The sequence below is a fragment of the Lynx rufus genome, unplaced genomic scaffold, assembly GCF_022079265.1.
Source record: "Lynx rufus isolate CCGP_SWC_20201006 ecotype Redwood Valley unplaced genomic scaffold, mLynRuf1.p SCAF_14, whole genome shotgun sequence".
In the NCBI taxonomy this organism is placed as follows: Eukaryota; Metazoa; Chordata; class Mammalia; order Carnivora; family Felidae; genus Lynx; species Lynx rufus.
In genome coordinates this window covers 26,580,563-26,596,454 of record NW_025814828.1, presented here as the reverse complement: position 1 = coordinate 26,596,454, position 15,892 = coordinate 26,580,563, and the positions used below count along the sequence as shown (strand labels likewise).

General features: G+C 45.8%; 1 protein-coding gene across 6 annotated transcripts in view; it reads left to right on the top strand.

Annotated features, from left to right (window-relative positions):
- Positions 1 to 14,956, top strand: part of DMD (dystrophin) — a 1,630,689-nt gene extending 1,615,733 nt beyond the window's left edge. For 5 of the 6 annotated variants that reach the window (XM_047076051.1, XM_047076054.1, XM_047076053.1 and 2 more), the window contains one exon: positions 12,412 to 14,956. In XM_047076051.1, the coding sequence (XP_046932007.1) occupies positions 12,412 to 12,509 (98 nt within the window). In that variant the 3' untranslated portion in view covers positions 12,510 to 14,956. Of the gene's footprint in view, positions 1 to 7,269; positions 7,302 to 12,411 lie in introns of all 6 variants that reach the window. The other variant, XM_047076052.1, reaches the window with a different exon arrangement.
- The last annotated feature ends 936 nt before the right edge of the window (positions 14,957 to 15,892 follow it).

Below are 15,892 nucleotides of genomic sequence, written 5' to 3'. Positions count from 1 at the left end.
AACCAGAGTCACTGACCCACCTCCCTTCAGTGAATAAAAAGAATGGCTGCAGTCACCTGTAAGCAAGTAGATGGAACACCCCGACAAGCCAAAGCGGAGGACACACGTCTCGGTGGGCAGGGATTGGCATCCCTCGTGGGCAGCCCCGGAGGGAAGGGCAGCAGAGAATCTGGCTCTTTGTTCCTCTCCGTAAGGGCCACGAGGAGGGTATTTTGGGTCCTGTGTTTTTCTGATCTTGTTGTTCAGTGTCCGCTCCCGGTGGCCGGGTCCTAGCTCTTTGCTGTATGCGTGAACGTTGCACGGTGCACATTAAAAGCACTGATGTTCTGATCGAGCGTTGCTAAGGAACTGTTAGGGGAAGCTAATTTTAAATGTCTGCACCAGCCATCTTTTCCCTGCTGAGTGCCTCTGATGTGTTGATTTTAACACCTAAAAATCTCAGCTGTCTTCCACCCACCACCCCCACCTCCATCTTGACTATGTTAGCTGTCTTTTGTCCCTAGATGCCATGGTTCACGAGAAGACCACATGTTGGTTTGATGTAAATCACATGCTCTCCCCTTTAGCCCGTCAGCTTTTACCGGCACCTGACTTTGGACCGCTGGAGGTGTTAGGGATGCAAAGAAATGCCGGACTCCTTGCCCTCGAGGCGCTTACAGTCAACTGTGGACTTCCGAAGTTCACATTAAAGTATAGTATTACTGCTCTAACCTAGGGCTCTAGGACATGAGGGAATCCCAGAGGCACCCTTTTGGATAAGAGGGGTTAGCCTCAGGCACAGCGAGGGTCTTTCTCAAGTTCACACAGCCAGAACTTTGGGCCCCACACGTAGCACACATTTCGTCGAGGCCATCCTATCCCTTGAAGGTCACAGATGGCTTCCTCGTCCCAGACCCTTAAAATGAAAGCTCGCTTACCTGCTCTGTGGGAAGTTGGTGGCTGCTTCGTTGATGCCCTGGGCATTTCCTCCACATGTAAACTAGAGTCGAGTGGAGGCCATAGAAGGGCCCGTGGCCCCGCTTCCCTTCAGGCAGCCTTTGTGTCCCGGGCCTGTGGCCCATCCGAATTATCTTTAAGTCCTTTGCACGCTCTCCCTGCATCCCCCCTTTTAGTGCGTGAAGCTAGATACCACATGGGTATGGAAGAAGCCACCTGGAAGAGGGCAAATTTGCCTCCTCCGATGTATGTGGTAGTTAGCACCTCTGACCTTAAATTTCCTTCTGTGATGGTGATCTACTTCTGTGGAGACTTGGGGGAGCTTTAGGCCACCCCGATAGTGTTTACTCACTTCGTGCTTAGAGAAGCATACCTTCCACCGAGTGCTGATTTGAGTTCTCAGAGGATAAGGAGGCTTTGTCTGACCAGTTCCCTTAACTGAGTTCCTACCTAACAGTAGGCCGGTAGCCTGAGAGAAGTCATTTATTTTCCTGAGGAAAGCAATCAAGATCTGGCCGTTCGTTCTGTGATGCTGTTATCTTGACTTCTTTTTTTTCTTTTTTTGCTACTTCCTGCCACGTTAGGCCTTACCGCCGAGCCCCTACTGTTGCGCACCCGTTCCCAGCGTGTGGGGGTTCCTCTCACGGCACCGAGCAATTTGGACACCATCTACCCAGAGAGAGCATCACATGCCACAAGTTTAGGGCTTCAGTCCCACAAGACTGCCCTCCCCCTTCACCTGGGCTTCTGACCCGCTGTAGACTTAGGGGTTCCAGTGCCCCACTTCTGGGGTGTTACGGCGGCTCACACAACTCAGAAATGCTTCCTTCACTAGATCAGCGTGTATTACAAAAGGCCAGAACTCCAGAACAGCCGGACGGGAGAGGTGCACAGGGCGAGGCGTGGGGCAAGGGTGTGGAGGTGCCGTGCTCTCTCGGGGTGCGCTGCCCTCCCAGGACCTCCACTGTTCACCAACCCAAGAAGTTCTCCCTCCCCCTGGGTTTTTAGGGAGGCTTCATTCCAAAGGTGTGATTGATCACATCATTGGCCGGTGGTGAGGCAACTCAGTCTCCAGCACCCCCAGTTTCCCTCCCCGGAGGTCAGGGGGTAAGGCTCAAAGTTCCACCCCCCCCCCCAAACCCAGGGTTGGCTTCCCTGGGACCCAGCCCCTATGTTTAGGTGTTTTCCTAGACTTGCCTCATTACTTCAGAGGAACTTTCAAAGGTTTTAGGAGCTCTGTGCCCTGAAAGGGAATTGAGACCTAATACGCATTTCTTCATTCTAAATCGCAGTATCACAGCTTGTTTCCCTCAAGTTCAACTGGATAAAAAGTCTCATCATTAGAAAACTAGGATGGAAAATATATATACGGTAGGTTTTAGTGGGCGCATCTTACCAGCGAGTAGGTATGTTGGGTTGATACCGAGAAGAGCATTTTGAGCCCTAACATCTCAGGATTACAGGCTCTCCTACGTGGAAAGGCCTCAGAGGGTCATTTGAGCACTTCTGATAACCACAGCAGTGGCTTTTGACCTTTTTGACCACTCTCCATAGTAAGAGAAACATTTCACATCTCAAACTGGATTAAGGATATAAGATACATTGGATGTGTGTGTATGTGTACAGAAACACATACGTATACACCATGTATATACGCCACAGATATATGTGTCTGGTCACATATACGTACGAAGATCAGCAAAGTTTCGTGAAGCACTGCTTCCTATACTATGTAGAACGCACACCGTGTCTCTGCATCAAAATCAAATGCTGGCTGCAACCCACTAAACTGATTTTCGGACGCAGTGGTTTAAAGAATACCGATCCAAGTGATCTCAGTTTTCCTTGCCCAGATGAACATCTTTTTTAAAAGCAAGTTACACTTATTTGAAACATTTGACCGTGGAAGTTTCTGCCAAGACCTTCCTAATAGCTTAGAGGACGCTGTACTTTTACTCTGAGTCGGCCACCCGTGTTCCCATTGCTGTGTTAGGATGAATGAAGTTCACGGTTGCTACAGCTGTTTCGGACAGCTGTCTGGGTAACTCGGGACAGATGCTGGAGCCAGAGGTCTGACATTTAGTGGAAATGCGCTGTTAACTACCACCTCGTGGTTTACTTAACCCTGCTAGATAATTGCCACCAGGGGAAAAGACTTTTTCAATAGAATAGTATGTTTTTCATAAATGTAACGTATATAGAGAGGGGAGTTGTTTTGCATTATACTTTACAGCTTTTTTGTTGCCGTTGGCCACAGTTTTGACTTCAGGCTCAAGTCTTAAGGTATCCACTAATCCTCACCTCGCCTTCTCACCACAAGTACCCGGAAGCCCAAAATGCCTTGCTCATGGCCACTCACCAAGTGAAATTAGGCTCCTGATCTTATCTCGCTGGCCTTGCTGAACTGTTACCCGAATCAATCAGGGGGTTACGTGCCCCTCCGGCTCGTGAAAAAACTGCTAGCCAGCACTGGCCTGCCTCCTAGCCAATATAAATTTCAGGGCGTTCAAGGTGTGAACCTGTGCATGTTTAGCTTTGTGGTGATATCTTTCCTGATGAAACTCGGGATATAGTTAGTTATTCACAACCACTTGAGGGATTTGAGCGGCTCAGCGTATATTAAACACAGAACGTTAGCCAACTTCTATCGAATCTCTCTACCAATAAGGTGTCCCTCCGTCTGTTAAGTATCTGTAGAAGTGGAATTCCACTGTAATAAAAATCGTTATCTACTATAAGACACTTTCTGATTCTCCACCATTATTCTATAGGAACAGTACATGGGTAGAATGAACAACAAACATCTTTTAAAAATAAACAATTTCAGTGATTCGCCCCTATGTCTCTGAGCATCTCACATCCTAACCAAAGTGTTTTTCTGTGTATGTGCATTTACGGAAAAAATGCTTCCCTTGTCAGTGGTATGGGATTGGCTTCTCTAAAAATGGGGTGCTGCTCTATACCAATTAACGAACGATAGGCTTCGAGATAAGCTCGTACTGCAATAAAGACAATTTACAGCACAGTTAACAGTGCTGTGCAGGCATTCTGCTGCCTGTACAGTGTCGTACCTGCTGACCTGTGTGCCGCGTTTTTACCCCCAACGTCCACGCCATCCTCTCATGTTACCCAGGCCTCCATAAAGCCCACACGCGTTCTGTCAGATGCCTCTAAATTAGCAACCCAACAGCTTTACAAAACCTGCCATCTTCTCAAATTCAAGTCTTGTCTGTGGTTCTTTTATGCAAGCACAGCATAAAGACGGAAGCATTCACGGGCCCCCTTTCAGGCACCACTCTGTTTCCCTTTAGCTTCCGTGCATTTTGAGCCGTTAGCCCTTTATATACCACGGGCCGACAAACTACAGGCTAGGAGCCAAACCTGGCCCACTACCTGTTCTTATAAATAAGGTTTTATTAGAACAGAGCTATACCCCTTCACTTAGGCTCTATCTATGGTTGCTTTCTCACTCCAAGGGCGCAGTAGCTGCGGCAGAGTTGAACATTTGCTGAAGAGACTGGGTGGCTTGCAAAGCCTAAAATATTTACCGTCTGGCCCCTGACACGCACAGCTTGCCGACCCCTGCCTTACACTGTTGCGGTCCATTCTAAGCTCATTACATGCGCACAGTTAATACACTTCGGGGCTGGTCAACTTTCAGCTCAACAGAACCGTGCTTGTGGATGGACGTGTGTATTTGTGTCCACGTTCACCAGAGACCATACGTGCTTTAAGACTGAAAGTATAGCCGTTTGAATCTTCTTTCGCTTGTGATACAACAGGAACCCTAAAAAGGGGCTCGTTCTTCCTGAGCTTTTTAAAACAGTTGGTAAACTGAGATTACAAAGCTGAAGTTACCCCCAAAGTGGTAACGTCTTGGGATTCTGACCCTAAATGATGAATCATCTCAGATTCATACTGCGTGAGGAAACTTGACTTCTCCAGACCCGACCGAGCCCTTTACTCAGACCCAGGACTCCCCCAGTGTACTTCCTTTTACTCCTGATTCATTTCCTGACAACATATCACAGGGCCAGATGGACAGCCTAAGTGAAGGTTTTAGGAAACTCATTTCCGAAGAATGTATTTGTGAAATAAAACTTATCTGGCGCTTTTATTTATTATTTATTTTTACTGGTAGAGAATATTTTTAAGCGGTGCAGCCAGTTAGCCTCTATTTTGTCACTGGAGAAACTAGTCCACTGCAGTGGAAAACGTTATTTGTTTTAACTTTGTTTAAACAAAAAGCGGAACTTCCTTTTGTACTGTGGGAATGAGCACATCGGGACCCAAGCGATGAGGGCGGATTGTGAAAGAGATTCGGATTGACGTAGCTCTGGAAGGTCCGTTGTACGTGAAACGTGGTTTCTGAAGAAGTGCCCGAAACAAAACCCAAGTAATTTGCTGCATATTCGGTAATGACCAGCAGATACCAAGCTCTGAATATGGCTTGGCGTAGAATAAAGACAGGTAACCCTGATCACTCTAGGAACCATAATTACATTCTGAGACTAAATCCCGTTACCTTCTAACGGCAGTCTTTCCTAAGGCTCTTCAGTTTTAGAAATAGACCCAAGTTACAAGCCAGTATAAGTTACCAGCCCTTGGGACGCAAGTTAAACGGTAATGGGCAAGGCCAAGTTGCCTAAAACACCAAAGAACTCTTGACCATGATCTCGTGGCTACCTTACTAATTCATTTCGGCCCGTCTTTATCAGATGCCCATAGTGTTGGGGTGCAGAAGTTATTGGAGCTAGAGAGGACGGCTAAGCCACATATGGGCCCTGCCCTCAAGGACTCACTGCCCTGTAGGGGAAGGTAATAAATTCCACCACCAGACAGTATAACCATGAAATAGAAAGATTAGAAAACAAAAAACTTGCTCAAGGAGTCCAGAGCAATGGATAAGTCACTCATGCTGGGACTCCTTTGAACTATCAAGAAGGAAATGAGGTTCTCTTCCCTCTCCTTTTTCCTGTCATCTGGTCTGGGCCTACCACTGGCAACACCCACTGCTGAGAAGCCAGTGCCCTTTTTTCTCTCTTCCCTGCTTTGAGGAACGTCATGAATACCTTGGCCGTGCTTACATGGTCGAGCGTGCAGTTTTCATACTTGTAAGAAATCTCGGAGTCACGTGGGAAAATTCAGAACGAAGGAAAAGAGGGAGGGAGGAAGGGACGGAGAGTCCTCCTTAGAGAACCTGTAAATGCGTACTAGAGGTGTTAGACCCTGACCTTGAATTTGGAACGATTTCTTTTGGAATAGAAGTTCCCTACTTCTTTGGTCTGCACGAGTAGTCCTCACATCGTTGTGGGGTGTTTCGGTCCTTGCGGCCCCTGAGCATGGTGGACCCCGGGGGAAAGGAGGTGACGTACTAGGGGTTCTCGTGGCTCCGTCCTACATTCTGGGATTTCACGCCAGACTGTCGCAAGATGTGTCTCACTGCTCAAGTCGAAGTTTGAAAACCAGTATTTCACCCGGAGGCCCTCGTGGTCAGAGGAAATTGCAAGCCCAAGACCCGCTGGGTATGGTCAGAGGTCCCGAATTTTCTGTCCACTTATGGATATTATCATACAAGATTTTATCAGAACCTGCTCTCCAAAACTAAGCATACCCGTGGAGGATTCCATGAAACAAACAAGGCGACTGGGTCTTTAGCCACTGACTCTCAAGGCGCCTGCTACCTGTCGAATTATGGGGAGGAAGTTGAAGGCTCATTCCCGGATCTGGCTCTGTGGCTTGCCCATTAGTGGGGCTCCTCTCCTCCCCCCCCCCCGCCCTTTTTTTCCTTCTCTTTTCTCAAACGCCCCCCCCCACCCCACCCCACCCCACCCCCGTCATCCTGGGCATGCTCGGCCTCTGTGGCTTTTTGCCTCGCACTTGGGGTGCAGACTTTTGGGACACACAGTCAGCTGCTGTTCACATCCCAGTAAGTTGTGAAGTTGAGAGTGAAGAGATGGGGATTTGGGGACGTGCAGCTTGAGGTTCTAAAGCCGTCCTTGAAAACAAGGCTCACTTAGTCAGATTTCTCCGCTGTGCTCGCTTCCATCCAGTTTAACACATGAACTCTATGGATTCTGTAAGTGATGTCTCCTGGATCATGTTATCTGTTTACACGGATTTTAAGTGTATGTAAAGGTTATTTGACTGGATGTGTCTTTCGGATTTTTTTTTTTTTTTTGTTTCGGTTTTTATTTTTTTCCAGAAGGGAATAAATGAATTGTCATCTCAACATTTGTTCGGTAAAAGCAGCAAAACGGGTATGAAACTGTTTATTTATGCATTTTTTTCCTTTCTGATATCTCTGCCTCTTCCTCTCTCCCGTTATTAAAGGAAGAAATACCCCTGGGAAGCCAATGAGAGAGGTTAGTGAGATTCAGGCTCACGGCCATGGCTTCTGTGTGTCTCATCACGCTTTCTATGTTTGGCGCTTGTGTAAGAATTGTGTGTGTGCACGCGCATGTATGTACTACAATGTGTCGTCACGTAAGGATGGTAGTCACCTCTCCACTTGCAGCTCATGAGGAACATTCTTCAAATGTTCACTGCCATTGTCATCACCATGACGACAGGAGCAGGGGTTGGGGGAGCAGGAATCTCTCTAAAATGGCAGCCCTATGTGGTCCCCAGGTTGGAATCCTGCGGTTCATCGTCTCTCGCCATTTGTCACATGAACAGAATCCTCAAAACAATGAATTTAGCCTTGAACATAACCGATGAGTCGTGAAGTTTCTGTCTACTTCCAGGACCTTAGCATTTTCTGCCAGTGCCCTTGGTTTTTATTCTTCCAGAATGAGTTCGTTTTGTTTTTGTTTTCCTTTTTCCTCATCCCCACCCTCCTTTCCCACTTCAGCTAACTTTTTTTTTTTTTTTTTTTGAGCACTTACTGGGCCAAGCACTGTTGTAAGCACTTGCCATCTTTTTCATAGTGTAATCTTCATGACAAACCTATGAGGTAGGTACTCCTATTAACCCCATTTTCCAAATAAGGAAACTGAGTCCGTGAGAGAGTAAGTAAGCAGGGTGTTCCAAATGACAGAGCCAGAATTTGAATCCAGGCAGCCTGGGTCCGGAGCCACACTCTCAGTCTTAATCGCCACCTTAGCAGATGGTGTTTGAAAGGCTCGTGTCATCGCAACTAGCCCTCTCGAGAGTGCGCTTTCTTTCCCTGGCATTTGGAACCAGATAGAACATGTCCAAGGAGGGATAAAAATTGAATGTTGGAGCCTTGAGGCTTTTTCTCAGCGCCTGTTGATGGGTTCGAAGCGGGTAAGATACAGTATTATCACTGAACGTGGCTTGAGATGTGACAGGCAAAGCTCCTTCATACTTCTGTCAGAAACATTGTCTCAACATTGCATTACCTGATCAGTGGCTATTGGAGGACAGTGTTGAGTGACAGCTCAAGTGAAACAAGCTTGTCCTTACCTAGAGTTTAGCGTGAAGGATGGGAGAAGGAAAGGTCCTTGATGGGTAGCGCTAACCTATGCTGTTCCGGGACACGGGTTGGACAGGTAGAGAGTTCTCATGTGAGAAGATTCTAGATCCTTAGCAACAGGATAGCCAAGAGTCATCCCGGATTCATTTAAACATAAGGAGTCATACTGGAAAGTCTGCCAACACCATGCCACGCAAGTCTAATGAATTGAACGGTCCTTCCGTGTGTCTGTACCCATGCTTTCTTCCAAGGCTGGGGACAGTGGGGTCCTGGTGGGGGGGGGGGGGGAGTGGCAGGCTGGGAGGAGAAACTGAGGACACCTGAATTGGTGAAGCAGTGAATGCTCCTGACCGTTTGCCTGGCTCACATACTTCTTAGGTGAGGCTTCTTGGGTTCATTCTTATGGTAAGTGCCCCTTACGATTTATTTTGACGTGCTATGAAAAGCTGCACCTTAATTTTGACCACCCTGAACGTGTTTCTCTCGTGAATGAATTTTACAACAGGCCAGCAATACCTATCATTCGAGTCACACAGGCATTTGGAAACTTTACTACCTGAGTTGTATATTCGAGTCAGACAGGTTTCCAGAAATCCAGAGAACCAAAGTGATTTTTTAGTGCTACCAAAATGACCTCAACATGTACAGTGGATTAGATATTTTTTTCAAAGAGTAAATTACAGAGAAGAAAAACACGAGTTTCACTGCAGTATTCTGGCCTTGCTGTGGCCAACTGAATGCGAACCATTTATTTGGGAACTGTATTTTTAACAAATAGGGTTCCAGATTGCTATTGAGGTCTTGGATCTCTGCCAGAAAGTCTCAATTCCAATCACTGTGGAAAACAACTCCCTCCGGCCGTGGTGGCTCGTGAGACTAAATGTGTTGTGGTTAGCGCCAACTTGGAAAAACATACGACCGCCCTAATGTCCGATGCATGGTGCCTTTGTGTTCAACAATCCTTGCTTAAGAATGGATTAAATTAACACTTTCTACAGACGTATTTTTATGTCACCTTGTGCCTGAAGCGGACTGCAAACCCCTAAATCCTGCCTGCTTTTCAGTGCCCCTCACGTTCCTGTCAGGTAAAATTAATGACCTCACTAATGTTCTGCCTTCCACACATGGATAATAGAACGAAGATCCAAATCTGTTTTCTGTATCCCTCTCAAGCTGTAGTTTTATGCCTCCGGGGGATTGAGTTATGATTCTTTGGGGCAGTATTTTGTCAAAGAGAGAGAATTTTTTTTTTTTCTGGCTCTGATGAACACCTCCATGAAAAACATTGCAGTCATTACTCTGCTGAAACAGGTATTTGTAAATAAAGTAACCAAAGGCAGAATACAGATGCAGTGAGGGGACTCTGAACGTTCTGCATTTTTCTAGCACGGGGACAGCCGTGAGGGCACTTGTGAACCTTGTAGACCGTCCAGACAGGTTAAAGGCCACCTGGCGTTTTGTGGGCGTGTGCGTGGTGTATTTAAGAGTAATGAACGTCTCTTTTACCTAGTAACTTTTTCAAGAGCAGACACCCCTAGAAGTGATGCCTCTGGAGAGTCTCGAGAATTTGCCTTCCGGGTAGTAAACTGAACACCATTGCAAGGAGTAGGAGCGGCACGTACGTGGCTGTATAATCCACGAACGCATTTCCTCTCGAACTGCAGTCCATGTTCCCTAGCCCACAAGCTAAAGTGAAGAAATAGGTACTTTTTGATTACGATCAGTAAGCCAGCGGGGAAAAGGAGTTCTTCCCTGTTCGGTTTGTGTTTTGTAATACATGTTCTGTCTCCCAGGTGGGCTAGCCCCTAGTTGGATGTGGGTGATGAGAAATAGTTCGGGTTCTAGGCACTTACCAGGTTGTAAGGGTCTCAGGTTTTGTTTTTCCTGGCCTCATTAATAGCTGCGAAGACTGCAAGTAATTGAAGACTTGCAGGCAGTCCACACGAATGATTGGGTGGATCTCCCTGGGTTTCCCGGCAGTCCAAAAGAGATACGAGGGGGCCGCTGGGTGGCTCAGTCGGTGAAGCGTCCGACTTCGGCTCAGGTCGTGATCTCGCGGCTCATGGGTTCGAGGCCCGCATCAGGCTCTGTGCCGACAGTGTGGACCCTGCTTGGGATTCTCTGTCTCCCTGCCCCTTTCCTGCTCTCTCAGAATAAATAAATAACCTTAAAAAAAAAAAAAAGAAAACAGATACCAGGGAAGCCCTTCAACCTGGCAGCATCAGTTAAGTGTCTGTGCTCTAAGGAGCAACCAGGGGCCCACCGTGTCCTCCAGCGGTTTGTATGGTTTAGAAAAACCAAAGCTGATTTCCGTTGCTCACTGAGGGCTGCCACACTGCTGGCTCACTCGAGGAACGGTACACCTGCTTTGCTCCAAGTTTTTCTGTTTGCAGCCTCAACCAACATCCAGAGTGTTGGTTTTTTTTTTTTGTTTTTTTTTTAAACAGCCAGTTCTCATTGGAACTCTTCGCGTTAATACAAAGCCCCCCAAGAGTTACAAACTTCATCGCCTCCAAGTCAATGGCAGAATGGTGTTCAATTCGTTCTAAGTCTTAACTTGATCTGGAGCCATCGCTGGGCAGGTGCCTGCCTGTAAATCCTCCGCGGACCCCTCCCCCTTGCTCTCATGTAAAAAAATTTTTTTAATGTTTATTTATTTTTGAGTGAGAGAGAGAGAGAGAACGTGAGCAGGAGAGGGGCAGAGAGAGAGGGAGACACAGAAGCCGAGGCAGGCTCCCGGCTGTGAGCGGTCAGCACAGAGACCGATGTGGGGCTTGAACTCAACAACCTCAAGATCACGACCCGAGCGGAAGTCGGACGCTGAACCGACTGAGCCACGCGGGCGTCCCTCTGTCATGTGGGTTTTTAAAATGCTGTGTCTCTTGAAATAAATATGAGAGCAGAACACCTGCCCTAGTCTATCTTTAATGCGTACAGGGATGCTAACACTGACGAGAATGTATATAAAGTTGATACGTGGCAAAGTAGTAATAGCCTAGTAAAGCATTTTTAGTTCCAAAGGCAGTGCTCCAAGAGTACGATGATTTAGTAATGTCCGCGAATTAAGATTAGCCACATGAAAATATGGGACACGTATGAAAAGGCAAGTCATAAACTCGGTCTCAAATGATCTGACTCCACATCTGAATTTGGCCACAGAGTACCAGAGACAGTGCAGCTTTTGTGCTCCCTGCCGGGGGATTCCTGCTAGGTCATGTCACATTACTACTAAAAGGCTGTTCTGATAGTCAACCCTCATTGAGGAGGAGAACAAAAAATGCATTCACAGGATCCCCCAATCCATGCTTTGCATGTGGGTCGGATCATAATTAGGCTGGAGAGCAATTTGGAATGAAAGGGGATTTTTTTTTTTTTTAAGAAGCAGCTTCCAGATTCAAAGGTTCAAATCCCGAAAGGTTGATTCCAGAGTTTGTTTTCCAATTCCAGTAAAAGCAGAGAGCAAACAGCCTCCTCTCCCGTGGCCTCGGAAGGAGGCGGCGGCTGGAGACGGCACGGAAATGAAGACTCCATGTCTTGGTCACGGTGGTGGCGATGATAATGGCAAAGGCGTTAGATAGAGTCACGGTGGCAGCGGAGGTAGTTGGGGCGGCGGTGGTTTGGGAATACACAACTTTGAGTACAAGGACACAGTACGTCATCTCCCGCAACAAGGTGGAAAAGGGACACCCCGTCATGCAACACTCCTGTCATCAAGGGAACCTTGTGCTTCCCCGTGCAATCCTTTTGCTAGATCCTTCCATGGGGAAGGTGAGTGCACTCGCTGACACTCGTCCACGCAAACGACCCCAGTAGCCTGATCCGGTAGTAAGCCGATACTAACCCCGCAGAATGGCTTCATTAACAAGGCTTTGCTTCTTCGGGGAAAGTGGTGACAAATCCAATCGTGTCGTGTCAACCTCGATGCGGCTTCTGTGTTGTCTTCACCTAGAAGTGGGGAAGGATTTCCCGAACGGCAGAGAGTCAGGCTCCTGTTCCCAGCACCTAGTGTCAAGTCTTTCTCTCTCTTTGTTTTCCAGGACACAATGTAGGAAGCCTTTTCCACTTGGCAGATGATTTGGGCAGAGCGATGGAGTCCTTAGTGTCAGTCATGACAGACGAAGAAGGGGCAGAATAAATGTTTTACAACTCCTGATTCCCGCATGGTTTTTATAATATTCATACAACAAAGAGGATTAGACAGTAAGAGTTTACAAGAAAAAAAAAATCTATATTTTTGTGAAGGGTAGTGGTACTATACTGTAGATTTCAGTAGTTTCTAAGTCTGTTATTGTTTTGTTAACAATGGCAGGTTTTACACGTCTATGCAATTGTACAAAAAAGTTATAAGAAAACTACATGTAAAATCTTGATAGCTAAATAACTTGCCATTTCTTTATATGGAACGCATTTTGGGTTGTTTAAAAATTTATAACAGTTATAAAGAAAGATTGTAAACTAAAGTGTGCTTTATAAAAAAAAAAGTTGTTTATAAAAACCCCTACAGACACACACACACACACACACACACACACACACACACACACACACTTGGAGGCAGCGCATTGTTTTGCATCGTTTTAGCGTGATATCCGTATGAAATCCATGCTTTTTTCTTTTCTTGCATATTAAAGATAGGACACTTCCTCTAACACCACCAGATGATTACTTCACAGTGCTCTTTTTGGAATCGCTGGCCGAGTGGGACTGGCTGGGGTTTTTCGCTTCCTGCATCTATATGTCTAGAAGTATGTAAATACTGTAGGGATATAGATAAATAGATCTGAATTTCTGGAGACCTTTGAAATTTCTTGTTCAAATGACCTGGCCACTTCCTAATGCAAAGAGATTGCCTCTGGTCCCGCAGGCTTACCTGCTTGGTCTAGAATGAATTCTCCCTGGAGCCTGAAACCAGGGGGCAGCTACCACACTGAAACACTTGTCTGGGGCCCCAGAGGTTTCTCATTTGCAACTTTCCACTGACAGCGACGGTACCGAATTTTTGCAAAGGGACATGTGAATGAATACACAGGACTTACTGTGTCCGAGTGATCCGTTAGCTGATACATTCAGCTTCCGGCCGCTGGCAAGGCCACCGTCTACATTTAATGATGCTTCAGCGGAAGTCACGACATCAGAAGATATTTTTCACTCGCAGACAGTAGGAGATCCTTCTGGTAGGGCTGGAAGGCTGTGGATTGCCAGCCGATCCCTGCGAGGGAGGGAGGCCACTCGTGAAGTAAAGGGCTGGATGAATGTTCCTAACCACACTGAGAGATCTTGGTAATTACAACGAATTCCCTCTGCCCTCTTCTCACAAACGGCAGTGGTTATTTCAGGGGGTTTTTTCTTTTTCTTTTTTTTTTTTTTTAAGGACTTTCCCCATTGCAGTGAGTTTTTAAATGCCACAAGACTTCATCTAAAATAACGGTGTGTTACTGTTAAATATCCACCCACAAGCCCATGAACTTGGTTGCCCTACTTCACATTTCTCTACAAGCAATTCCACGCAGGTTTGTAAGGGGGAACGGAGACGGATTCGCGTGTTCCGAAAAGTACTCCAAACCCTTGGCTGGTGGATGAGGAAGGTTAACGATACAAAGATTGTTCAAAAAGAATAACCCAAGAGGACTAACTGGTAGGAACAAGCTTTACTCTTTCGTGTTCTTAGCCTTTTTTTTTTTTTTTAATCATTCATTCAATAGAAATCACCGTGTGACCTATTATTTTGCAAATCTGTTACCTCTTAGGTCAAGTGTTAACTTTTGGGGAGTGGGTTTTGTGTATTATTTTATTAATGATAATTAACATCCAACATGGCTTCTCATGCTATTTCTACCTCACTTTGGTTTTGGGGTGTTCCTAATAATCGTGCACACATGCTCTCACCCACTTGTCTCCTGTGTCAACATTTTTCTCCATTTTTTTTCCCCCCATTGTAACTTCCGCAAGAAAACCCAAAGCTCTAAGGTAACAAAACGACCTGAAGATTCGGTTTTAGTCTTGCATTTTTTTCCTTTATGTGACACTGGACTTTTTCCTTCACCCACAAGTTTGGTTTTTTTGTTTGTGTGTTTGTTTAACCATGATTAAAAACAAGGGGTTGTGTTCCTTCCTACTAAGCGGTTTTAAGTTTCCTTCTAAAAGCAGAGGTAAATAGAGTGCATAATTTTATTTTAATCTTTTTCTTTTATCTTTTAGACATTAGTTCTGGAGTGAGTCTGTCAAAATATTTGAATAAAAATTGAGAGCTTTACTGCTACATTTTAAGCATAATTTGGACATTACTTCGTGTTCTTTATAACCACCAAGTATTAAACTGTAAATCATAATGTAACTGAAGCATAAACATCATGTGGCATGTTCTGTCATTGTTTTCAGGTACTGGGTTCTTACTTGAGTATCATGATAGATTGTGTTTTAACACCAACACTGTAACATTTACTAATTATTTTTTTAAACTTCAGTTTTCCTGCATTTTCACAACATATCAGACTTCACCAAATATATGCCTTACTATTGTATTATATTACTGCTTTACTGTGTATCTCAATAAAGCACGCAGTTATGTTACAAAAAAAAAAAGTGTTGAGCGGGGTGCTTTGTTTTTCGTTGTTAAAGATGTAATACAGTCACATGGTTGAAAAGTGAAAAATCGAGAAAGCCAAATGGTGAAAATCCCCTATTCCCAAGCCATCCACACTGGCCCGTGAGTGAATGTTGCTTTCTTGTGTATCCTTCCACACTACCATTATCGAGAAAGCAGTTAGCAAAGATCTGTGCCTCCTTATGTTTTTTTACCACACCTAAGATCGCTTTCTATGCACCCAGTTATATACCTTGCTTTTATGGGCTCAAGAGAGCCAGCCACTCTTAATTATATTGAAACAATTTTTTCCGTTTCAATATATCAAATGCTTTCTCGTTTTTTTTTTTTTTTTTATAGCTGTCTAATAACATCCCAGTGTATGTTAGTGGGATAGTATTTAGGCTGTCCTCTTTGGGAGGATATGTGGGTTGTTTCCAGTCTTTTCCTGTGACACAGAGTCCTCCACATCTTCCATTTCATCAGGACACCTGTGCAAAACTTGGGCCGGGGGACACATTCCCGTAGCTGAGATTTCTCGATCAAAGGCGGCATTTGCTTCTCACGACACTTCCTCACAGCTGAAGGGCAGTCTGAGCGACGGGGGGTCCCACCTAAAAGGGTATACCTCAGAACTGGTTCTGGGGAGGATAGCCCTCCTACGCCCAAGTCATGATCACCACAGAAGGAGATCCCCTCACCCCTGCCCCAACTGCAGAGGAGGCTAGAGAAAGGAGTAGCCCATCAGCTCCCCTTAGGACGGGTCCCTTTTGCCTCTGACCAAGATTCCTGGAGCGGAGTTCCCCAGCAGTGTTCACATGGCAGACAGAGGTCCAAAGACATTGCAAAGCGCACTCTGGATGTAACAGGAGATGGTCAAGCTTATTAAGAATGATGCCAAGAGAGGGGGCGCCTGGGTGGCCCAGTTGGTTGAG